At 44.0% G+C, this 26,834-nt stretch overlaps 1 protein-coding gene across 6 annotated transcripts in view; it reads right to left on the bottom strand.

Moving 5' to 3' along the window:
- LOC139051668 (FK506-binding protein 15-like) overlaps positions 1–26,834 on the bottom strand; it is a 205,542-nt gene that overhangs the window by 5,853 nt on the left and 172,855 nt on the right. For 5 of the 6 annotated variants that reach the window (XM_070528634.1, XM_070528633.1, XM_070528637.1 and 2 more), the window contains 3 exons: positions 17,229–17,510; positions 12,431–12,501; positions 3,581–3,720 (listed from right to left, as the gene is read on the bottom strand). In XM_070528634.1, coding sequence (XP_070384735.1) covers positions 3,586–3,720; positions 12,431–12,501; positions 17,229–17,510 — 488 coding nt within the window. In that variant the 3' untranslated portion in view covers positions 3,581–3,585. The remainder of the gene's footprint in view (positions 1–3,580; positions 3,721–12,430; positions 12,502–17,228; positions 17,511–26,834) is intronic. The other variant, XM_070528636.1, reaches the window with a different exon arrangement.

Here is a 26,834-nt window from a genome sequence, read left to right as displayed (position 1 = left end):
AGATGGCACTGGGGAAATGAATACAGAGGTGCAGCACCTTATGAACATGTTCAGAAAGTGGAAGTGAATCGACTGGACGTATACATACACTCTATACCACCGCAAACACCCAAGCTATGTGATCGGTGTTCTCGCACAGGATCTGCACATTGGTGTGCTGACTGCGGCCCAACCAAGCCAAGCTGCTGGTCGAAATGTGCAAGTGCATTATATGTATCGTTAACTTTCTTTGGAGTGCAAGAGAGAACCCTCGCATAACACGTATGCACTAACACACACAAACACCCCAAGAAAGGTTGCCCCCCCACTCTAACACAAGCATCCACACCAACTAGCCCAGTCACAAGTTCTTCTGCATCATATGTTTCATATGAGCCATTTTAAGTTATTGTTGCTGAGTACATTTGCCTATAAATCTTTCGGACAAAGGGTGGACAGCATGTTGATCCGAACTCCACTAACATACTTCAAGAGCGCTATGAAGACGTGGACTAAAAGAGGAACATGTACGACGAACAGGCGCTGTCCGTCAAACATGTCCCTCTTTTAGTTTGCGTCTTCGTAGCGCTCTTTTCTTCAAGTATGCAAAACCAACTCGCCCACATCAAGATTCTCCATTAACATGGCCACCAGTCTAGCTAGTGTATGTGATCTCACACTCAACTGCCGATAAGGTCTACGGATGCGAACATATTGATGGCGAGCTTCCTGTGACCCTTGTCAGCCGGCAAATTTTTAATGAAAGGCCTATGCAGTGCAGCTGTGATGAAAATATTTTAGCAGAATACTATATCAATGACAAATTATGCATACAGATAGTTCAATGCCATCCCTCGAAGTTACAATATTAAGCGTCTCTGACTTGGTTTCTTAAAGGGGCCTTGAAACACTTTTTTTTTTATATTGTAAGAAAAATGTTGCCAATCTGTCGTAGAGGCTGCTGTGAACATGTGAGCCAAATATTAACGCACTGCATGCAGCAGGGAAATTACAATCTCATGTCAAAACGACCGAAAACTCGCTTGCTTTCACATCCACAATGCCGTCATGCAGCATCATTAAACGCTGCTGGACCCACCAATGCTATTCGCCGATTTCATGATCACAAGAGCATTCTCAGTAATACATAATTGCTAGCTTTTAGTTAAACTAAAATATATATGTCTGCAACACCAAAAAGACCGAAAAATAATTTCATCTTTGCACTGCGCAGTGTAGTTTATTGCGGCCGCCACGCGGTGCTGCAACAAGCTGTTTCGCCGCCGCAACACAACTTTCGGCCATGGCTTCGCCCTCTTGGCTTCTTTGCTGTATAGTTTCCAGCGCACTAGTGCAGACAGACAAAAATGGAGAGAAAGCCAGGTATTGTTGTGATAATTCCACTTATAGCTGAAGGACACAAAATATTTTTGCAGCATGATACTCGTGAGACCACGTCCTTTATTATTGAGGCCATTCTATTATTAGTTAGAAAAGTGTTTCAGGGCGCCTTTAAGGTGCTGGAGGAATCATTTTATCTCTGTTCTAGAGATAGCGGTGACCCGAGGTTAGTCCAAAAAATTGTACAGGTCTCAAAAATTGGGCATCTGAAAAAACAGTCGGCGACTGTATTTGACTTTTTCACTACTAGAATATGTATTTTGAGGCACGTGCTAAAAAAATTTCCTTTGCTATAACTGATACTGTATCGGATGCCGCATTTTCAGTTTCACTATAATAGAACAATCTATTGAAATAAAGCTCAACCAACCAAATTTCATATTAACTTCGTTATGTCCAATAATTTGTTGTATCTGTGTTCATTCTAGCGAGGCTTAACTGTAGCAGCAATTGTAGTACAGTAGCCATACAGTTGCTGAATGGTCGGTTGTTTAATGACACAGCCACATTTCTGCATATGTTATGGCTGCCAGTTTACAGTCGAGATGGCACCGATGCACTGAATTTTTAAAGAAAGACTTGCCGAGGGCCTAGGTGGTGCATAGCCGACACTAAGTTGTGCAAAAATACTAAAGAAAGAAAAGAAAAGCACCGTGGAAAGGCGCTGCCACTGTTATTGAAGCTAAAGGAAAGGGGACAGACAACGCAGTGGACAGACCTCTCACTTCGTACATACTGTAGATATTTGCACAGTAAGCTTTTGTCATTCCGGCATCATTTTCGTTTAGGCTGCCTAGTGTGGTGCAAAGAGCTGCACATAAACCATTTGACCAGTGGTGCCCACAGTACAGTTTCCATTTAATGTATCGGTCTTCCTTTACAGCAAAGAGGAAATTTCAGTACACCAAGCCATAGACAAATACGCTTGAAGCTACATACTGAAGCTAAATATATATAGTGTTCTATGGACATCATTGTAAATAGTAAAATGATTCATCACACTGAGCATTTCGTTATATTTAAGCTCTTTAGATTGAGGTTTAACTGTACACTGATACACTGACGACAAATAGCTGCTCCAATACTCCATCTGCCAGTTCTTGACAAATGTGGCAACCCTTGCAGTGCACTTCTCGAGTACTGCCTTGAGAAATACTGATGTGACTCAAGCCGAACATGCAACATCACATCAGCGGCTGAATGTTTTGGCCTTTGTCGAAGAGGAAAATAGAAAACAAGAAGCGAAAACAACAGCAAATCTTGGGAAATGCTGTCGATGAGGCTCACATGCGACAAACACACTGCGACATATGTAGGAGGGCGAATCAGAAAGTCTTTGCCCCCTTCTTTTTTAACCTTTAGCGAAGTCAACATATATATTGCCAGCAGCAGACCTTTCTTGGACCAGCGAGGCCTTATCTGCCAGTAGCTCTGCGGCACGGCACTGCTGTCAGTTGCTGAAGATGGAGGTTATGCTTCACAAGTCCACAGAATACGAGCAATGAAATGTGATTCGCTTTCTACAGAGCAAAGGATGAACGTCCACCGAAATTAACAAGGAAATGCAGCCCGCGTATGGGAAAAGGGGTCTTGCTTTGAGAAGTGTGAGGTGGTGGTGTTGCGAGTTCGCAAAAAGCAGTGAAGACTTGCATGACAATGAGCATTCAGGGATGCCATATGCATCGCTGACTGAAGACAGGGGCATCTCAAGTTTAGTGCTGCAATGAGACAAATGTCTGAACCAGTGCGGAGACTATGTGGAAAAATAGTATAAGGTACGTAGAATAGTATGTATATTTGCAATTACCTGTATGTACCTTATTTTGACTTGACTGATATTGAGGGGCAAAGACTTTCTGATTTGCGCTCGTATATCTGTCGTGGAGACCAGACATCGAAATAATATTGTAAGGCTAATTAACAAAAAATCTACTGGTGTTAGCCATGTATTTCACTTCAATATGACAGCTAAGGCTCTGTTGTGCAATGACTTCAAATTGTTCTATGCACTGTTTTTGTACACGTTCAGTCCTAACTGAATTGACAAATACCCCACCTGGCACCTTGGGTCACAATTTTTTTTAACGCTATCATAAGATAAAAAAACTGAAGCAACATATGAGGCCCACTGTGCTGGACAGGGGAAGGGTGAGGAGCAAAGGCTGCTCTAATTATAATTTCAAAAGCTAAGTTTCCTTACCTTGCTTAGTAGTGTAAGCCATACCTCACAGCTAGCAGGCTTACTATGAGGCCAGCCAAACTAAGCAAGGTCATCCACACGGGAGGAATGTTTTGTCCATACACACGACTAGCCTGCTGCAGCGATGCGAGAAAGGACTCCTACACATGAAAACATTGCAACTCAATTTGAACTCTTCCTTTCCAAAAGTTACAAGAAAACTAAGAAAGCTGAACACTGCCAGGGAAGATCTACACATTCATTAGAGAAATTTACTCGTAAGGGTGACTTAGTACAGTGAAACCCGGTTATAACGAATAGCAATATGTGCCACGACCAGTTCCATATATCCAAGATATCAACACATTTTGGATACATGCTTACTGTATGTGGGATAATATTGTATGTGGAATAAAACTCTTATTTATTTCAGACACTTGATATGCACGAAAAAATATTAATTTGTAGCAAGACATTTTGCTACTTTGCATAAAAAGCGGTGACATTTGCTTGCCCTATAGACAGACTTTACTGCATCAACGAGCACAGCGTTCTCAATATAAGATAAGGATTGCAATAGTAGTAGCAGTAGTCCATTGCAGTCAATGTCAAAGTAATATCGGTGCAGCTCGTTTACTGCCTAAAGTGCATCATCAATCACTTCAGGCACTGTGTACACCATTGTGCTTGCAAAGGTAATACATAAAAAGCAAAATCACTGATAAAAGATAATGATATTCAAGATCTGTCGCCTACATTTTGAAATGCTTCTTATTTGACTAATGCAGCAAGCATGAATAACGTGTAGAAGATTTTAGTAAACTGAGTCTGAAGGTAGAGGGCTAGGTGTTTGATCTCCATGTCAGTATGTTATCATGTAGGGGACTCCCGTTTTTCAATTGTTTTTCACATTGTTTTATGTCATGAATATTTTTTAAGTGCCTAGATAGATACTTTCCAGGATGACTAGGACGACACGTGATTGGTGCCCTGGTCGAAGGGTTGACCCACTGAACTTGCATTGGGTTGTAGAAAGCGTACCTCAATATGCCTCAGCAAAGCTCCACAGCAGTATGCAGAACCACTGTAGGGCAGCAAGCAGACTGTCGAGTCTTGACAAGTTTCTGGTCCCACTCATGCCATAATTCTCAAACGATGCCCATATCATCCATGCCTTCCTGCTAAATGTGGAGATGACAAGCAGATATGCTGGCCCTCGCAGGTACAGAGCTGACTTGTGCAGTTGAAGTTCGACATACCGAACACAGATATATCAATCATAACAAAGGTATGTTTGTGTCAGATGAAATGAGGTTTGAATTTATTTTTCAATCACAAGGGCGTTCAGTTTGCAACGGCTGCAAACATTCGTTAACTGAATCATGATGTGCCCCTTGTCGAGTTTTTTGCCATGGTACTTCTCATTCAGATGTGCAAGAGTCCTGCTTGGCAACATCTGCCAAAACAAGGTGCTCTTGTCTGTTGTAGATGCTGCTTGGCTTGTGCCTAGCAATGACCTCTGACCACTGTCTGAAATACATTTGCTCAAGCTTTCCATGTCAACGGCAGTGCCTTGACCTGCCACGCCTTTCCAACAATCGCACAGTGGTCTTTGAACTTTTGCAGCCAACCCGTCCCTGCCATGAAGCCATCAATGCTACGTATGAATGCAAAGTCCTTCCCCTTTTGCTGTATCATAGGGATGGAGACTGGGAGGTTGCATGGGCAAATGTTAAGAAACCACTGGTATAAAGGTTTCTGCACTTGGGTTAGGCTCGCTTCCGGACGTATTTGCTGTAAGAGTTTGGTCTCTCACAGGCCTTGTCCATGATGGGATATTTTTTTGTCAATATTGAGTGTTCTCTGGAAATACAGACTGTGATGGCCACCTTCCATTTCTTTTGCCTGCTCTCCACACAGCAAATGAGTTTCAACGTCTCGGCAAGTAACAAAGCTCAGTGTTGCTTTGTCGCCATTCCATGTGCAGTGGTTGCCATGCAATCATGTGTGGCAATGCCTTTGGTTGAGGCACAACTTGGGCACAGTGCACCTTTGCGAGTCCAAATGGGCTCTGTGCATGGGACGAGCAGCAAGCACAGAGCACAGTGGTCACAGTGCAGGCCCACCAATGCTGCCTTGGCAAGCTGACTGAAAATCGCCGCTCAATTGCAAGCAAGTGTCATCCGTCCTGTACAATGGCAGTCAATGTTACTCAATAAAACTGCTTTTTTTTATTATGTGCTGGCTTACATTTTTGTTTGTGCTGCCTCTACCCTCAATGTGCCTTGCAAGGCAGACAGCCGCAGGCACATTTAAGCAGTACTCGTAAGTGTGCAGAGTTTGATATATAAGATGTGCAGATTGTTACAACAAATATATTTTGTATGTATTTTCATAAATTTTTTTTCCTCAATATATGACATTTATTGCGATATCTGTGTTCATTATAACCAGGTTTGACTGCAGTCCTGAAACAAGAATGCAATACAATGCCCCTCAAATTCAGCATACCAACTGTAAGCAGTTAACTTAAAGCTCAATCGCTGGATACAAAGTAAGCACTGTCAGTAAGTATCTGCAGTAGTGCAGCTGACTATGTTTGTGGCAGAACATCTGCTCATTCTGACACAGCATTAAGAAACAGCACTGCATTAAAATTAAATTATGGGGTTTAACGTGCCAAAACCACTTTCTGATTATGAGGCACGTCGTAGTGGAGGACTCTGGAAATTTGGACCACCTGGGGTTCTTTAACGTGCACCTAAATATAAGTACACGGGTGTTTTCGCATTTCGCCCCCATCGAAATGCGGCCGCCGTGGCCGGGATTCGATCCCGCGACCTCATGCTCAGCAGCCCAACACCATAGCCACTGAGCAACCACGGCGGGTAACAGCACTGCATTCTTGTGAACATATGCCAACAAAAAAGAAAAGAAAGGAGAGAAAAAAAGAAAACCATTGTAAAGTACACCATAAACAGGTAAAAAGTGCTCTTGTGAGAATAACTGAATACTGCTAATTGCTCCCTTTCCATAATGATTATTATAAACACCAAATCAATATACGAGCCGATGTACTGGGATGCTTGATTGACCCGAAAAAACTAGCACAACCCTAATTTACAAAAGAAAACTAAACACAAACGGGGGAAAAAAAAGTTTGTTCAAATGCTGCTGATGAACAGTAATGACAATTAACAGATTTTCTTTATTTTCTTAGACGAATTACTACATAGAACCTTGTAAGAGACCCTTGCAATACAAGCCGGGAACAAAACCACTGCCAATATTGTAAATGTCTGCATGCCACTGTGTGAAAACAAGACAGGTTGCTGTTTCTGCACTGATGTTTAAGTTAGAGACACTAAATAGCTATATTAAGTCAAGCTCTATCAGTAAATTAAAGTTTTTCAATAGCAAAATAGCGATTCTTACCATGCGAGAAGCATAAAAATGAAAAATGGGTGACGACACCACCCTAAAATTCACGCACCAGCTCGCTGTGGTGTCATGCGCTTTGAGAGCATCTACTTAGGTCTAGTTACTTGTTTACCGGTTAATGAGGACAACATTGCTTTCTAAAGAAACTATAGACTCAAGCTAGCACATTTAAAAAACTTTTCCTGCACCAGAATGGCCTAATACATGAAGATGCTTTCAAATCAGCAATGTTAAACTGACTTACAGATGCGAAATTAAAGAGAGAAGTCTGTCCATTTTTTTCTAGTAATAATCAACCATTTCCCTTCATATCAATGAACACGGAGTTGTGAAAGAATAGTCCATCAGTCCAAATTGATTTAAGTGTTGCACTTTAGTGCCCCTTTAAGCTTGCACAATACTTCAAACAGCAATTGTGATAGGAGACCAAGCTGTTGCGAATTTGACTGTATAGACATGAGTGCTGCAACAAATGAACCAAACTGAAGAAATTATGTCGGTGTATGTGGAAGGCTAGTTATGTCTGAAGTGGCTATTCCTGTGGAAAACCAATCGTCTAAATTTATTCTGGCACTTAAGGAAGATTAAAGTAAACATGCAACGGAATGGCTGAAATAAACTGCCAATGAAACAGAAGACAATGGCTAAAGGTCTTAAAAGAGTGCTGACATGACATTTTTTTCTCTCTCTTTTTATACGTTAGCTGAAGGTACACCCACTCTAAATTCTAGAGGAAATACAGGCAAGTGTAAGAGCACCCTAAGCAATTTGCTATAATACTTGTTTATACAAACCGGTTTTGCTTCCAGTGTCGAGCAGGTTGATGCATCATGACATGCTTGCTCACTTTGTGCCTGCATTTGCCACAGGCGAGCACGCTCGTTTATTTATGAATATCATCACAATAGCTAGCCTTACTGCAACACAATATCAGCAAATTTTGCTCTGTGTTATGATGTCATGATAATGTCGACACCAGGTCCGGCATATCAACATGAACTTCGGTGCCAAATTAATATCTCTTACAAGTGCTTCCTAACCTTCATAGTTGCCAAGTGTGATCCTATTATGTGCGAAAAATGTGGTAGTTTCTACAACTTCTAAAATGTGTCAGTACTCCTGTGATGCTGCACACTACACATCTATGCTACTTGCAACACAGCTAGCCATGCAGAAAAACATTTTGACATACTCAGTGGGGTAGCCACACTTGTGCCAACTATATACACGCTCCAGACAAAAAGATAGCCCAAAAATTTGGTGCACCTTACGTTTTCAAGCCAGCACTGGTAATTTGTATTCTCCATGGAAAATACTATTGCATTTTCGAAAGGGTGGAAAGGTGGGCTTGTTGGTGGTTTGTGACATTAGGTAAGGCACGAGGAAGACAAGACAGGTAGCAGTAGCAGTGTGTGCATTCACTTCTGCCCATCTCGTCTTCCTTGCGCTGAACCTAGAGTACTGCATTTTCCAGCGTATAAGCTGTAGTTATTTTTCCAAACTTCTTGTTAGTGATCCTAACAGAACAGCGAGTCTAATAAGACTAAGAATTCATATAAAGATGGAGACTTTAAGTGATCAATAGTGGCTGAACAAGGGAAGCCTCAGTTTGGACCCAATGAGTTGACTAGGGGACTTGTATTCATCAGAGCAACAACTCTGAAGACAGATGGAATGTGAAGCCCCCAATGCTGCGCCTTTAGTACCTATACATACATACATGCTGTAGTATATTGTCAAATATGGAAACTTGGTGGCAGGGTGTGACCTTAAAGGGTCTGGCTATTTTGAGCTGACAAGTGCAGAGCATACATTGCGTGAAAAGATTGTGTCTGCAAAGTATTACATCGCTACGCGCCGCGGAAAGATCTGAAATTTCAAACCGAACGCCATTTTTCCTTCTCCTCGCGGCTGCCAGGCTCCAAGCTGGAGGATGATGTACTCGTGTGCCTGTGCCTATGTACTGATGTCCGCAGTGTGCCGTCACTCATGATAACACGCGACTTCGAGAATTATTCAAGACAACATCTGTTATCTGTGCGGTCTGTTGCTTTAATCGACAAATTAAAGTTTGGAGAAATAATAAAGCACACAAACGGAACGTCTATGCATTTTTTGTTTTACTTCACACCAAAGCAAGGAGATGTACTTCTGCTTCGTGTGCTTGTTCCCACGGTCGCACAGTCACGTACGCAGGTACCGAAACTATGCCATTTTCAACCGTGTCCCAGCACGTGATCACGCTCTGCGATCTGCTTGTTCTGCCTCAGTATTTGTGTAACACTGAATTATACCACTAGATATGTTTCCTTGTGCACAGCGTGCAAAATCGTGCACTACGTGAATGAGACAACAGCTCACGTGCGATGCCATCAGTGGAAGTGCGTAGCGCTAAAAAAGAAAGGCGAGGAGAAAAAAAAGTGAAGGCAGGGCCTGTGATGTATGCGCCATGCAATCCTCGAGGTCCGATACAGGAGAATGCAGGGAAGGAATTTTGCTTGTGGAGGCTAGATGGGGCAAGTAGAGAGAGCGTCTTGCTTGGCAGTGGAGCCCACTTGCTGAAATTATGGGTTTGTGGCACTGAAATATTTCTGTCTCGACTATTAATGAGCTGATTTGAAAAATTTTTGCGGCAGAACGCTCCCTAGAGGACACGTAACAACTTTCAGCATATAACCAAAATTTGCTGTGGGGCCTGCTGAGGGGCCCTTTAAAAAATATATGAAGCCAAGGAAAGCATACGGGAAATGATTTTCTGTTCACAGAATTCTAGAAATGATAAGGTTAACGGGTATGGCAATGGATATGGTCAATGGAAATAAAAATGGATGAAAAAAACAACTTGCCGCTGATGGGAGCCGAACCCACACCTATGCATTACACATGCAGTGCTCCATCGAATGAGCTACTGCGGTGACTATTTCCACACCTACATTATTGAGTATTTAGGTATGTGTATACAAGGTCAGACCCTGATAGTGATATTGTGTGACTCATGACCATGGCAGTGGATGTGCACATACTTTTTACTGCTGGGCTCCTCAGTTTCCCTTGACCTCAACAAAAGATGTTCGTGATGCTGCTGTCTAAGTGGCTGGAGGGTTGAAGTTTTTGACAGTGCATTAAAGAATGGTCTTCAACAGTTTGACTGATATTTAGGGGTGAGCAAATACTTGATTTTCACCTAATCAAATAGTGCACATTAGAATAATTCGATTTGCGAATCGAACATCTACTATCCTATATATATAAAAAAAAAATTCAAATATTCGATATATTCGATGTAGAGATTTGAGCGGTGCACTACGGGGCCCTTTGTGCTCGATGCTGCCCAAGTGAGCATTTCACTTCGTTCTCAGCGCATAATTAAGGGGTGAGGAGGGTGCCGCGGACAGGCAGCTTCAGCTGGCCCGGCAGCAAGCGGTAGCAGACTTACTACAGGCGCTCCCTGACGTCGGCCCGATGCAGGGAACATACACACAGAACAGCGTCGTGTGCCGCCTCTCTTGGTACAAGGTTCGTTCGTGTCAACAGGACTGATCGAAATGATAACGCGATGCAGACAGAGAGAACGGCAAGAATAGCAGCATAGCAGTGCGTATTCTGTGAAGTGCGAAATCATGAACGATGATCGGACCGATTGGCCGCCGATAGGCACGCAGCTGTCAATCCAACCGGCATGTATGATCTTGGGACCGATCACTGACGAGCTGCTTGTACAAACATTTATGTCAAGCATTCCGCGATAGCTTGCAGCCCATTACCACATCAGCTGGCAGCGAATTTTTGGCTCGACTACACTGCCTAGGCCATCGGGCCTAACAGCACTGTTTTCTCGGGCATTGGCGACTGATGTTATGGAATAGTGGTGAATCGACGCAGATCTATTTGTAACAGCCGCGCGACACTTGGAAACTCAACAAACCAAAGTGAGTGCATGGGATGGCAACGAAGTTGTTCCCGGCCGCCATCTTTACAACACATTGTACGGTGGCCTCTCGTTCTCAACACAGTTCGTAGGCACATGTCTCTTTTTGTAGCTCCGTCTACGTGCAACCCATCACATGACTGGTTTTGGCTCTAAATGGTCTAAACGGCGAGCCTGAAAGTGTCATATGACTAGTGTGTGGACGGCAGATGGAGGCGAGGGGGGGGGGTGCAGTGTGCAAATTAGCAGTGACACTCCAGCTTTCAGAATCTTTGATAGGTGGCCAATCACGCTGAACCAGACAATGAAACTGCACAGACGGCACTTGCTCTTTACTGTCATTGCCAGCTACGCGTGATGCTGTGACTGAGTCATGTGGTGCGCGTTCCTTTTGTCTGTTACACAGATTGGCCTAAGATTACCCAGCTGCCGCAAAGTTGGGATAGCTCTGCTGTATTTTCGAGAAAAATTGGAAAACAAAACCTTCCACGCAATAAACGAAAAATTGACTTGACAACACACGTCTCCCCTATTAAACTCAATACCTCATTGGTATTCAACATAACAGAATGTCACTAATTCATTAGTTTCGGAGGATAAATAGCAAGTGATTCTGTTCAACAGAAATTGCACTGATAAAAAAAAATATTTTACAGACCTTGATACACTAGAACTGACCTGTAATCAGTGCTAGCCTACTAATTTTGGCATTCCCTTTAATAAGAGTAGACTGTACTGTATATCTTGATTTCTATATATGTACTGATAGCTTGCTACATTCTTGTTATGCAATGCTAGGGGACTCACGAGCTTGTGTAGTACCGTACTTTCTTGCCCAGAATTTTGTGAAACAATTCCTGTTATTCTATCTTTCATTCAATATTGGCCTTTTTTTATTGATTTGATTCGACAACTGATTCAATATCTACCTTAGGGTATTCACACATCCCTATTAATATTTACATAATGCCCTGGGCTTGCGTGGAGTGTGAACTGGAGTTTCTATCTACTAACAACAGCAAGCGAAAATTAATTTTTTTTTTCTTTTTCTTAAGAGAAACCGAGAGTACCAAAATGGAAAAGTGTTTTATAATAGCCTGACGTGCTGGCATATGGCTTACCAGTGCACGTGCCATCCTGTCGGCATACGTGCACTTAACTACTCAGGGCTTTGGGTCGCAGATGGTGTTGTGCTAGAACACCACTATTGCAGCATTCTGCAGAGCATACAAGCCTGCATACTCATTTTCTACCACACTGATCAAGTAAACATAAGTGCATCTCGCACAAAGGTGCAATTTTTTCTGTTATTATTTCTTTACTCATGCAAGAACCTGTTCACAGGGGGAAGGGTCACTTATACACAACATGCAACTTATATGCTGGAAATGAAGGGTGTTAAAAGCTTAGGCCTAAGTGGACATTCCAGTTTGTGTAGCTAGTACTCAGGCTCATGCAAGAATTCCAGACAAGCACACCAAAATGTAAAAACGTCTTGTTACCCAGTCTTGTGGCTGAACACTCTCGCTCCGAGCTGGAGGTTCTGGTCCAGTCTTATTTTCAGCTGAACTAGCTGCATGGAGAAAGATAAATAAAAAAAATATTCAGACACCCAACAGTTGGCAGCAAATTTGCCAAATGATTTAAAAAGGAAAGAGAGCAGCACAAGATTTTTTCTTCAAAACATCTTGAAAATGGCAAGTGAATAAGAATTATGAGTGCAATGAAATATGACAGACTATAACTAGGATTCCTGTCTCAGGCAGGCATGTGGTCAGTTGGGTGACGCAACAACTTATTGCATGTCAATACTTATAACCCGATATTTAGGGCTTGCTAAACTGCAGTTAGGGCTAACCACAGTTATGCTCAGTCACATGAAAAAAAAATTTTCAGTTCTGCCCAAGGGACAACACGCTGACAGCAATAGCAAGGATGGTGTTCTGAATATAAGTGGGTGCGACATGCTGGCACGGCGACGCACGCAAGGCAACTCCTGCTGGACAGAAGGAACAACGCCCTGGCAGCTACCAGGTCTCTCTTAATGCTGACGTGATGAAAAGTACCGCCAGTGGCACTGGAGACATCACACTTTGCCGGTGCACGAGATGAGACCGGTGGGAAAACATTGACGTTAGTTAATGGCCGATGAAATCTTAGATATTGTTAGCTTGATATTTACTGCTCAGACCAGAGCATACAGATAGCAGGTAAGCAGGAACACTGGCGTGCTTACAGTGTGAGTGTGCACAATACTCATGTCAGCAGTTGAAGGCAGGATGCTGCCATTGCTCTGCCACAGAGGCACTTGAACACAGCATTGACAGTGTGTCCACTTCGCTTCACTGTTGTTGCAGCCAGATGCACTCCACATCTATGGAGACCCTCTAACCTTCTGTGTGTGAGTCACGCGTGGGCGGTCAGGAGGACAATGATGGCAGCGGTGCCAACAGCGTGAATGCACCTTAAGCATTCATATAGGATGCTCAAGGAGCATTCACGCGCTTTGACCGTGACTTCGTTTTGTATCGAAATAAAATGTAACTACATTTACTTCCATGACCACATGGCAACCTCAAATATAGGTAGAGTTAGGCTCTCTTTACAGCTACTCACGCAGCGAGATTATGGTTTGAGTATGATTATGTTTAATGCATTGAAGCTGCCCACTTGGCTATGAGGGATGCCATAGTGGAGGGATCCCAATTTTGAACAGCTGTGGTTCTTTAATGTGCACCCATAAGCATGGTACATGAGTGTTTTCCATTCTGCCTCCATCAGAATGCAGCCAGGGTGGCCGGAAATCAAATCCGTGACCTTGTGTTCAGCAACTGAATGCCAGTCACGCCACAGTGGTGGGTATACTTAAAGAGGCTATAACTAAAGCATGAGGTTAGTGTGCCCGCATAAATAAGCTGTTAATTTGTTTCAAGCTATGAATAATGCACACCAAAGGCTATGCTTACTTGAAATTACATTTGATAAGCCTGCAGCCAGTGTCTGCACACAATGCACTCAGCTTAGCTTTCATTTCATCTTAACCAGAGCTTTAAATTATGGAGTTTTACGTGCCAAAACCACAGTACGCTGTAGTGGGGGACTCCGGAAATTTCGACCACATGGGATTCTTTAACATGCACCTAAATCTAAGTACACGGGTGTTCTTGCATTACACCCCCATCAAAATGCGGCCGCCGTGGCCAGGATTCGATCCCACGACCTTGTGCTTGGCAGCCCAACACTATAGCCATGAAGCAACTGCTGCGGATAACCACAGCTTTCAAACTGAGACAATTTTCAGACAGTTTGATGTGTGCTGCCAATGCAATGCCAAAACTGTGTAGTGAAGTGGTCTACTAGTCACAGGCCATTAAAACCTAAAAGACCGTTTGGAAATTAATGTGCACATATGCTGTTATGACCTTGCTTCAGAATGACCCAGTGCTGTATCAGCATGCTAGGTTGCACATATCAATGCTTATACCATGCACCAAATAAAATTCCAATAGTTAAACTAACAGTCAACCAAGGTAACAGTCAAACACTGTTTGCAGCTGTGTACTCTTGGCAAGGTGCTGTCAATAAACTAGAAGACAAGGTGACCCAACCCTGAAAGCAAACAAGCCTGGCTCAGCAAGTAGACTTTCTGAAACAGTGCCCCCACCACAACAAGAGAAAGATGGGAGGTGATACAGCTGCCGAGAATCAAATGGTGCTTTATTTTTTGTTGTTACACAAACCTTTTAATGTGAAGCATTCTTTGCCTCACTCAAGGCCCTTTGTGGTAGGTTAGTAGGTAGGTTCCTGTCTCGCCTCGTTTTGGACTTCTATGATAAAAAGAAATGCCTGGCCAACAATGGGATTGAACAAAAGCGTGGCAGTTTGGGCGAGTTGGCATGTCATGACTTTAGGCTTGTAGCGCAGCTCAGAACGAGCAAAAAAGGAAGGTGGAAGGGGTAATGAATAGGAACGGAGCGCTCACGCTGTTCTCCGTTCCTATTCATTACCTCTACCACCTTCCTTTTTTGCTCGTTCTGAGCTGCGCTAGAAGCCTAAAAAAATGGGGATGAACATCTGGCTTCGAGCACAGTAGTTCGATGCTTTAACCATTAGGCGACAATCCTATGCATACTTCTGTGCCAAAGCCAACTATCTGTTGGAGATACTTGGTGTGTGCATGTGTGCCAAGTGCCAGTGTCTCACATCCCAGTGTCTCACATCCCAGTGTCTCACATGCCAGCATCTCATTTTTCCCTTGCAACAACTAGTGCTTTGAGAGCTTGTGTTAGACTGCACTCCTGTCTTAAAGATAAGCAGTCCTTTCCTTGTAGCAGTTAACACTACATAGTAGAAGCTGTGCAACGTAGTACTATACCACTTTCATGATTGGCCTAGGTCGAACAGGTTTTAACGTTTTTTCGCCGGAGTACATATGCCATAATTGCTTTAACACAGACCACATGATATAGGCACATACAGTTCCATAGCATTTGCCCCCATGTATTCTCAAATGATCCTCGACTTGAAGCTCTTCCTCCACTCTACTGAGTTGAGCTCAGCTCAGCCCCTTAACTGAAGAAGATGATACTACACTTCTCAAGAATTGCCATGGAGTGTCAACGAAATGCAAAGACTATTTCTGTCGAGGGATGGCGCTACCATCTACTTTCTTTAGTTGAGGTGGAGGGCTCAGTGGAGAAACGTTTTAGAATATGAAAGTCACAGACGACCTCCCGCATGCAGCACCTACATAGGAGGATGAGGAGGCAATGAAGAGAGAAGGCAGGGATGTTAACCAGAAATGCATCTGGTTGGCTACCCTACTCCAGCACCTATACAGAACCCAACAATCAGCATGTGGTAAACTCGTGTCAACTGGCCGGAGTAGAAATCATGCTGTTGCCATAGTCTGCATTCGTACACTTGTCTCACAAAAACAACTGCTTGCTTTACACAAACTCATTGGTATACCTGGTAATGCTTTGCAGAACCCCAAATAATGCTAGACAGCTAATTACCTGCATAATGCTTCACATACCCTCGATTCCCACAATGTGTGGGATCTGCATAACTTTTGTTGTTACCTTTTGTTGTTTGTAAATTTATTCGTGCATTTCTTGAACCTTGTTGGCCCATTTGTCTTGCAATTTATCTTTACCATCCAGCCTGGCAAAGCTGCTCTTAACTGTTAATCATGGCAAGAAGTGCTTGGCATTCTATCCTTTGTGTTATAAAGTGCATTAATATTTTTGTTTGCAACAGATTTTCCACTAGCTTTGAATAAACTGCTTAATGATTGTCAGTGCATGTGCTGCCTCCATTCTCTGCATTTGTTCTGCTGTCTGTACTGTTTCAGGATGTTGACATAAAACTACAGGTGTTCGAATAGTGAAAATTTCGAATTGAAGAAACTACAAATGTTTGAGAAAAACTCTGAAAATCAAATTCTGAATATTTTCTCATTTCTAAACAATGTGATAAATGCAATGCCATTCAGAATTGGACATCTGTTCTATGAGGAACTTGTATGTGAGAAACAACTTAAATGTTTAACTGAAAGGTCACCACACACTTATTGTATGAAGTGTGCCACTACAATGACGGTAAAGGAACTCAAGAACAACATGTCAAAAAATACATGCAGAGTGCCATGTTCGTTAAAAGGATGCAAACATGCTGAGATTGCCTGAATCGCTCCTTTGCCTAAATTGAGAAAGCAAATTCATAAGTGCACCCATAGTGGACTGATGGCTCATGAAAGACTCTTGCACGCAGAGAGTCCTAGGCTCTCCATAGATGTGGAGTGCATATGGCTGCAACAACAATGAAGCGAAGGGTACACACCATTGCAACCATACTGAATGACTGAAAATGAATGAGCAAAAGTTAGTTACTCCATGCTAGTGCTCAGCAACTGGCGTCTTTGTACAACTGACACACTCTTGCAGCAGAATCATTCAGAATAGTCCTCCATTCTATCGATTTCTCTCCCTTGAGAAATCAAGCGTTTATCCTGTATATTTTAACAGAAAGTAATGTTCAACAACTTCGTGAATTGAATGCAAGTCAAATAACAAAGGCTTCATATTCAAAATTTAGTTCATTCACATGGCCTTATTTGAAACTAAACAGTCCAGCCTTGTGCTGAACAAAGGTCCTAAGCAACATTTGTATTAGATCTGCCCTCATGCCATAATTCTTGGTTTTAATTATCATAACCTACAGTCAATACATATACAGATATTAGAAATGCTGTATCATTCAAAGATTGTGCAAAGGAAAGTCAACAACAGAGCTTACATAATCTTGCATCGCCTGATGCCCCTTCTTTGGTACTGTCTCCTGTCTCTCTCTCTTCACCAGCTCGTGTGACGGGCACTTTATGCTGCCCAGGTTCTTCAGCTGCTATCTTGTCAACAGACACTTTCGAATGAGAATCTTCAGGTGCATGCTCAGGGTGCTTGATGTGATGACCAGACACAACATCACCAGCCAGCCCCATGGGTGCCTCTGACAAAGGCTCTTCTGTTGCAGCTGGAGTGTCAAGGCTTCCATTGTTCTTGCCTTCTTGTTTTCCAGTTTCTGCATTTTGTAGGAATTACAGGTGGAACACAGCCATTATTAATTACTGAAGTCATCAGCAACGAAAAATTTTTAGACCCACCGTGGTTGCTTAGTGGCTTTGGTGTTACAATGCTAATCACAATGGTGCGGGATCAAATACCCGCGGCGGCGGCTGCATTTCGATGGGGGCAGAATGCAAAAATGCCCCTGTGCCATGCATTGGGTGCACATTAAAGAACCCCAGTTGGTCAAAATAAATCGGGAGTCCCCCACTATACCATGCCTCATAATGAGATCAATGTGTGGCACGTAAAACCCCAGAAATGAACTTTCAAAAAACATTTTATCTACCAGCAGAATATAACAAATGTGGGAGCAGCCATCACACTCAGTGAGACAGTGCTGCTGTGCCCGATCCCAACCCAGTCAATTTAATTAAAGCCCTCCCAAAAATAATTCACGCTTGAAAATGCATTGCAACAACAGAACAAGGATGAGAGTCTTGCTATCCCAGCTGTCCATCTTACTTCTAAAAATGATCGTCACTGTATAAAGTGTTGATTGGAATAAAAATGTTTACTTCCATTACCACAATAGGCACGCTATACACAGGGCTAAACATGAGGTGCACTCAGGTGTAACAGTAAGCATCAATAAAGAAGTAATTTTCAGTAAAGAGTGCTTAAAAATAAACACTGCTGTTCACAGGCTGCCAATAGTTAAAAAAAAAAAAAGAATCGAACCACATAAAATGCCTAGCTTCAAGTACTGTAGATATATAACAGCCTTCCTGCAAAGTTTTACACTTGAAATATGAGTCGCAAAAACTCGCATCATGAAAGCCTACCAAAATTAGACATTCCTGATGCCAAAACTTGGACTATAGCGCTGCCTTTACTGTTTGTCAGAAATCACTCAGAACTAGAAGCAATGAAAAACAGTCCAGCACATGGGCGCGACCTTCGAGATCTGGCAGCACTAGTGGTGCACTGAAAACCTTCGAGCCATTGTTAGGGTATTCGCGTCACGTTTGCTAATCACTCGGTGCCTGCATTGTCTGGCTGTTATTAGGAAAATTAGACAATTATCAGCCCTGCATCTTTGCTAAGTTTGCCAAGTGATCTAAGTGTTGTAACGGCATCATCAAGGCAGGCTGAGGAAGATAAAGTATACCGTATTTACTCGAATCTAACACTTTTTTTCTGATAAGGAGGGCCCAAAAATTGTGTGCGCATTAGAATCGAGTAAGACCCTGAATCTGCGCTACCATATCGCCATCGGCACCTCAAAATGGCCACCTCGTACGCACTTCGAGCGTAGCTGCCGTAGCTTCCTCCATGTGCTGCAGTATGTGTGCTTAGGCATCATCATCATCATCATCATCATCATCATCATCATCATCAGCCTGGTTGCGCCCACACTGCAGGGCAAAGGCCTCTCTCATACTTCTCCAACTACCCCGGTCGTGTACTAATTGTGGCCATGTAGTCCCTGCAAATTTCATCTCCTCCGCACACCTAACTTCCTGCCGTCCCCTGTTCCCTTCCCTTCCCTTGGAATCCAGTACGTAACCCTTAATGACCATCGGTTATCTTCCCTCCTCATTACATGTCCTGCCCATGCCCATTTCTTTTTCTTGATTTCCACTAAGATGTCATTAACTCGCGTTTGTTCCCTCACCCAATCTGCTCTTTTCTTATCCCTTAACGTTACACCTATCATTCTTCTTTCCATAGCTCGTTGCGTCGTCCTCAATTTCAGCAGAACCCTTTTCGTAAGCCTCCAGGTTTCTGCCCCATATGTGAGTACTGGTAACACACAGCTGTTATACACTTTCCTCTTGAGGAATAATGGCAACCTGCTGTTCATGACCTGAGAGTGCCTGCCAAATGCACCCTTGCCCATTCTTATTCTTCCGATTATTTCCATCTCATGATCCGGATCCGCCGTCACTACCTGTCCTAAGTAGATGTATTCCCTTACCACTCGCAGTGCCTCGCTACCTATTGTAAACTGCTGTTCTCTTCCGAGACTGTTAAGCATTACTTTAGTTTTCTGCAGATTAATTTTTAGACCCACCCTCCTGCTTTGCCTCTCCAGGTCAGTGAACATACATTGCAGTTTGTCCCCTGAGTTACCAAGCAAGGCAATATCATCAGCGAATCTCAAGTTACTAAGGTATTCTCCATTAACTCTTATCCTCAATTCTTCCGAATCCAGGTCTCTGAATACCTCCTGTAAACAAGCTGTGAATAGCATTGGAGAGATCGTATCTTCCTGCCTGGTGCTTTTCTTTATTGGGTTTTTGTTGCTTTTTTTATGGAGGACTACGGTGGCTGTGGGGCTGCTATAGATATCTTTCAGTATTTTTACATATGGCTCGTCTACACCCTGATTCCGTAATGCTTTCATGACTGCCGAGGTTTCTACTGAATCAAACGCTTTCTTGTAATCAATAAAAGCTACATGTAAGGATTGCTTAGGCAACACCTCCTTTAATTATATGCCTGGAACGTCGCTCTCTTTTCCATAGGGAGCTCTCTGCCGAGTGTTGCGACCATGTGCCGCGGGACGGCGCGCGCCGCCGTACCGGTCACGTGACAACCACCGGTGCACAGCCAGAACCATCTAGATTAGGAGAAGGCCTCCGCACTCGCCCGCACCTATCCTCTGATGTCACCCCACTCTGCCCTAGCCATTCCACTGCGCGTGGTGTCGCACTTGAGCACCAGATGGCGCTAGGTGCTACGCAACGCACATGACGCGCATATTCTGCGCCATCGAGACACCGCATGAGAACGTCGCTGCAGGTGGTTCACTTTTTTGCATTTCTTCCTCTGTGTACACATGCGGTCTGTTCGATGTCATGGGCCGATGTTGTGTGCCAAACTGTAGGGGGAACTACGACAACAGGCCAAAGGTCGGGCTGTTTGGGTTCCCAAGTGATCCCGAACGAAGGAAAAAATGGCAGCGGGCAATGTGACGGGACGATGTCGACGTTGGAAAACAAAGATCCGCTGGTAAGTGTTGTCTCGCTTTCAATTAGTGCAGTGATGATTTATATAAACAATATACAATGAAAGTGTATTAATGCAAACTATGATATTCCATTGTTATATAACGATGTTTTCAAGTATATAAACAATGTACAATGAAAGTGTATTAGTGCAAACTATGATATTTCATTGTTATATAAAGACGTTTTCAAGTTACCATATATTTACACGTGTAAACCACGTGGACTCGCGTGCATTTGCGATGGTGTGTGTATATTCATTCGTTGAATGGCTCATGGGTCAGCAAATAGCGTTTTTCATAGATCTCGCGCTTAGATTTGTAAGCGTATGTCATAGTTTTGCAGGCGTCAAGGTGTGTTCAGGATATGACAGCGCTGGTTGTTTCGCAGGTATGTGAACAGCATTTCAAGCCCGAGTACCCGGCTGGTTCTGGCACAGCTGCCGCCGCCGAGAGCATCGCGGCTTCACGCTGCTGATTCCGCACTTTCAGGCCGGCGGTCGGGCGAGTGGCGCGCTGAAACCCGACTGCTCTACGGCGAAATTTTGTGCGAAGACAAACTAACGGGCGTCAAAAATGCACGTTAATGTTACTCACACGATGCAGTTATTGAGGGATGTAAACAATGCTTAGTGCTTCATGCTTTTTTAAGCGGATTTCGTTCACCCATTTTCCTTTTTTCCTCCCTTTTTTTTTATGTGTGGCTTCCTGTTTAAGAGCGGCCATAAAAAAAATAGTCATTAACAAATTCTGATGCTGTGCTTTTTCATGAGCACTTTATCTAGATCGGTAAACACGGGATTGGCTGCCTTATTACAGGAAAGATAGGTCACCGTGCCTCTATTGACAATACTAATGGCATGGAGAGGGATATCAGCGTTATGTAGGAGGCTTCTGGATAAAGTGATTTAAATAGTTAAGAGCTTGGAGCATGCGCTTCACGCTGTTCCGTTTCCTGAGGCGCCAGGAATTATATTCACTCGAATAGCGCGTTTAAGCCCGTGGTGAAGAACATATACACAGCGCCTGTATACATTGATTTGGGGTAGGTTGGACGAAACACAAAACGAAGAAAATAACACTAAGTGCACATAATCCCCCAGTTGTGATGTCACAAGAATTTAATGCACGACCCAAAAATCATTCCTAAGGAGAGCGCAGCACTAGCTCAGCAATGTTCCAAACTCGACCACATTACTCACATCTGCTCGTCATAAAAAGCACACATTAATATAGCTCATGTGGGACATTCTTTTCTGGTTCACCACAAGCACATGATGATTCCATGCACTTTGATACAGAAAGTGGTTGGTGATTACAGTGTGGCACGGCGCCTCATGTACTGTCACACAACAAATGTACTACAATTTTAATAGTTTTCTCGACAGGGGCTTTCTTTCAAGAAACTTGACAGTGTTTGTGTCAGTTTTTGCTTGCGCATAGTTTGCAAAAAGTGGCTTAATGAGCTTTCTTCCGATGAGTTGCAACAGGCCCTTGCGGTGGTCTGAATCGGTGTTGCCGCAGGTCAAGACGGGCAGACTCATGAGCTCCCCTTACACTGTCCTCTGCACGCGTACTTCGAGAGGCTTCTCGACTGACCGTCGCTGAGAGAATATGCAGTCCGCAAACCTGCGAAGACCTATAAGAACTTTGACAAGCTCCTGCGTCGGGTAGAAAAGGCCGCCGTGATCCTGGTGAGTGATGAGGCCATGAGAGGGAGCACTGCTCTTTGGTGCTTGTAGCATTTGCGAAGCAGTCAGCACAGGAAATGTACTCTCTTACAGCTCGAACAATGAAACCCCCCATCATGGCCAAGCTGGCAATGTCGCGGTTCGAGACAAGTGGTCTGTCTGACAAACAGTACTCCGACTCATTGCTGCTATGTTAAAAATGCACTCGGCGGTGCCTGCGGTCGTATGGCACTCATGCTGAATTGGAAGAAGCTGCTTTGATGTGAAACTTGCCGAACTCTTCACATTGCTGCCACTGGAGCCGGCTATGATGCCTGTTTTCAACATCTTTTCGAGACCGCATATTGTGCTTCTGACCTCTAGGGCATCGTCACACCCAGCACTACGCCGCAAGAATTCAAACATTGCCTCGATAGGATCACTCGACATCTTGAGGGTAAAAAGAAAGCTAAATTGCTTCTCAGTCAGCAGATGGTGGGTGCAAGCAATATTTGATTGTGTTGTGAATATCAGAGCATGACACGTTTCTTTGATGAAGAAGTTTTCAGTCTTGCTGGCATCGTTCAGATCTGCGATGTACGCCACGAAAGCGTGTTCCAGCCAGTCGAGCCTTGGATCATCCATATCACTGAACGGACGGCAATCATCGCTGTTACAATGAATGCACTGCTGGCAATTGCTTATGTCCATTACAGTAAACCATTTCTGCATCGTTTCCAGAAAGTGGATTGTAGGCCCTGCCGATGCAAACTCAATGTCCGCAGTGTGCCCCGATTGGTCTTTCAAATATTTGAGGGCTCCAATTACTGCGGCCGACAGCAAGTGCACGGCTAGTTTCCCACTCATCTTTTCAATATCGGACGGGTAGAGATGCGTTCGCGTGAGGAACCTGATTGGCTTTACTGATAAGTTCTGCATTTCGTGAACCATCTTTAGCTACATTTTTATCTCTTTTGCTCCGCCGATGTCTTTTGCCAGAAACTGTGATCTCACATTTTTAATTATACGGCTCTGATCAAAAGCCAAAAAGATATGCTAAGTGAGATCTGCAGCGTGCGGAACGCGCATACGCAGGACTCCATCAGAAAATATTTGCATGGCTGTGGCATTTATCTTGTGATTGTCCGGGACAATGCGGACAGCATACAGCAACGGTGACGTGCGATGTCAGCTCGAGACGCGCCAGCTGCATGGCTGCCGGCGTCGCTCCCGGTAGCCGCGCCACCGGCATGTTTACAAGGACTGGCTGCGAGAGGTGCTTGCCACCGTACCAAAAGTAGAAAGACCGTTATATGTGGTTGTTTTAGACGTTACAGGAGCCTATGACAATGTAGATCGCAACATTTTGTGGGATATTCTGGAACGGGAAGGCTTAGGTGACAATTGTCTACAGCTTTTGAGAAAGATTTACCTAGAAAATACCGTTTGCGCTTAAAGGGAAGGGATGAGGAACGAGGAGAAAGCTGACATCAACAAGGGAATGAGGCAGGGGTGCCCTTTATCCCTGCTGCTCTTTATGATGTACATGGTGAGGATGGAGAGGGCGCTAGAAGGAAGTAATATCGGGTTTGATCTCTCATACAACAGGCGGGTGCAGTAGTAGAGCAGCAACTCCCAGGTTTATTTTATGCAGATGACACTATGTTGCTAGCTAACAGGGAAAGTGAGTTGCAACATCTGGCTAATATCTGTGGACAGGAAGGCAACAATTTAGGTCTGAAATTTAGTGTTAGAAAATCAGGTGTTATGGTACTAAATGAAAACAGTGAACAGACAGTGGAGATAGAGGACCAAGAGATACCTCAGGTAACTGAATATCAATACCTTGGTATATGCATAAACGAAAGCAATAGATATGTGCAAACACAGGAAACAATAACCGTGAAGGGGAAGAGAAATGCAGCCATAATGAAGCACAGAGCGCTATGGGGATACAATGGGTATGAGGTGCTCCGAGGGTATGTGGAAAGGTGCAATGGTTCCAGGACTTACTTTTGCAAATGCGGTTGTTTGCTTTAAATCAGGGGGTACAATGAGGACTCGATGGGAACCAAAGGTCAGTGGGACGCCTCGCATTGGGCACTCACGGGAAGACTCCAAATGAAGCTGTGCAGGGTGATATGGGCTGGACTAGTTTTGAAGTGAGGGAAGCTCACAGTAAAATTGATTATGAAGAATGACTGAGGAAAGTGGAAGAAAGTAAATGGGCTGGGAGAGTGTTGAGGTTCCTGTACAGGAAAAACATTGATTCACAGTGGAGGAAAAGAACTAGGAAGCGTACCAGCAAGTATGCAGCTTTTAGGGTGGGCAACATAGCAACAAAGAACGTCCAGCGGAAAGTCAGAGAGGCTGAAATAATCTCATGGGTGGCGGCAATGGAAAAGAAACCTGCCATGAGTAACTACTTAAGAGGAAAAAAACGAAATCAGGAAAAAAACAATTTATGATAACTCAAAGGGACATTGGGATGCCTTAGAACACACACCTATAAATCGAGATATAAGAAGGAATAATAAGCATGTGCTTGCTGCTGTAATGCTAGGGAAACAATGGAACATGTTTTATTAGAATGTGAAGACGTCTGCCCAGCAGTCGATTTAGGCACCACTGGCCTTCTTGAAGCCCTTGGGTTCAGTGAGAGCAGGGGAAAGGTAAACACATCCGCAATAGAGATCAGTAAGAGACGATTGGAAGCTTGGTGGAAGAAAAGTAGGGAAACGACAAAAAACAGACGTACAAAAGCAAAGTTCGCAAAAGGGGATAAGAAAATTTGGTTATGGGAGTTCATAGGATATTAGGCAGTATCATAGCAAGAGCTTGGTGGTGCAACCCACCGCCCCGTTCCAAAGGGGATGCTCACAACATCCATCCATCCAAGGGGAGAGTACAGGCGAGGGAAGGGCAGCGCATTTGCAACTCATGTATCAGGCATAGTATTTATAGAAGCGGCAATGCTTCCTTTGGCTTACCGTAAAAACCCGCATATAATACGAACCCGCATATAGTACAAGGTAAAATTTTTGGGACGCGAAATGAAAAGAAAAAGAAGTTTTATCTGCGTATAATACGAGTTAGGAAAACTCGAGGAAAACATTTATTTAAAGTGCACTCTGCACCTCAATCGCTGTCTGCCTCAGCTGCGCTCTCTTCGGATAGTTCTTTGTCGGACATATCTTCCCATAGGTACTCATCCTCTGTGCCATAGAGCGCGTTCGAGATGCCGCACTTCTTGAATGCACGACGCACGCGGTCCTCTGGTATGCTGGCCCATGCGTCCACAATCCACTTGCATAGTGTGGCTGGCGAAGCCAGCTTCAGCAGCCTGCTTGGCGTCACTGCAGGCTCACCCGAGCGCATCCAATCTGCATAACACTGCTTGACCGCGTCCTTGAACGGCTTGTTCACTCAAACATCGAAAGGCTTCAGCCGAGACGTCATCACACCTGGGATAACGACGAGTTCAGTGCCGGATTCGCACAACAGCCTCTTTACTGAGTCGGCCAAATGGCAACGAAATGCGTCTAGCACGAGGATGGATGGGAACGACAACAGTGCACCAGGCCGCCTATACCAGACGGACTTTATGCAGTCAAGCACAAGATTCTCGTTCATCCAGCCTTTCTTATTGCATCTCATGACCACATTTTTCGGCAGCTCTTCACCTTTAGGCACTGTCTTGCACTTGAAGACGACATAGGGCGGAAGCTTGCATTCGTCTGCCATGCACAGAAACATGACGGTAACTCGCGTTTTCTCGTTGCTTGTGGACCAGACAAACTCTTGTTTAGAGCCCTTTTTGTGCACGGTGAGGGGCAATGGCATGTCCAGATAAACCGGCGTTTGGTCAGCATTGCCGGTTTGCTCTAGCTGAAAAGCCACAAGCAGCTCTTTGAACGATTCGGGCAGCTTTTGAGAAATCGAAGTTTGGTGGCGTAAGGAAAACCCAGCACGGCACATGTAGCGATAAATCCAGTGCTTGCTCGCTTTGAAGGTGGAGCTCGGTAGCACTTTTTCTCTTGCAAGCTCCTTAGCTTTCGCTTCCATAAGCTCTATGCTCATAGCTAGATGCGCAGATCGCTGTTGGCGTACGAACTCCGTCAGTGTGAGTTAGATTTCCAGGAACGTGCCACTCTTCGGCTACGTTCACACTTGAGAAATGGCAAGTGGGCAGAAAAGCCAAAGCGGCTGGAAAATATTTTCCACGCATGCACAAGATGTCCACATTTGTTTCGTCACTGCAGCATGACTGCAGCGGAAACCACTGTCGCTTTCGCCCACATCTATCTAGTTTGCGTACGTTTGTTTGCATGGTGGCGCTGTTTATCACACTATTTCAAGACATACGTTCCTTCGCTGACCCATCAATTGCTAAAAGATATCATTTCGCGCAACTGCGTGTGTCGCTTTTAACTTTCGCCTACCATGGAAGAAAAACAAGACAGTTTCGATAGTTTTAGCTAGTTGCTTTTCCTAAAAGTAGATAATGAACAACGGAAAATGTTAAATTTTACAACCAGATGTTTACATGCTAGTGCAGCTTCTGGTGAAGCGGAACGGTTTTCCGCTTCACTGAGGCGAAAAAATCGGTCAGAGACAGATTTTTTTCACCACCTGGTTTTCCGCCCGTTTTTCCGCC

The sequence above is a fragment of the Dermacentor albipictus genome, unplaced genomic scaffold (genome assembly GCF_038994185.2).
Source record: "Dermacentor albipictus isolate Rhodes 1998 colony unplaced genomic scaffold, USDA_Dalb.pri_finalv2 scaffold_13, whole genome shotgun sequence".
Classification (NCBI taxonomy): domain Eukaryota; kingdom Metazoa; phylum Arthropoda; class Arachnida; order Ixodida; family Ixodidae; genus Dermacentor; species Dermacentor albipictus.
The sequence above is the reverse complement of the archived record's forward strand: the minus strand, read 5'-3'. Positions and strand labels throughout refer to the sequence as shown.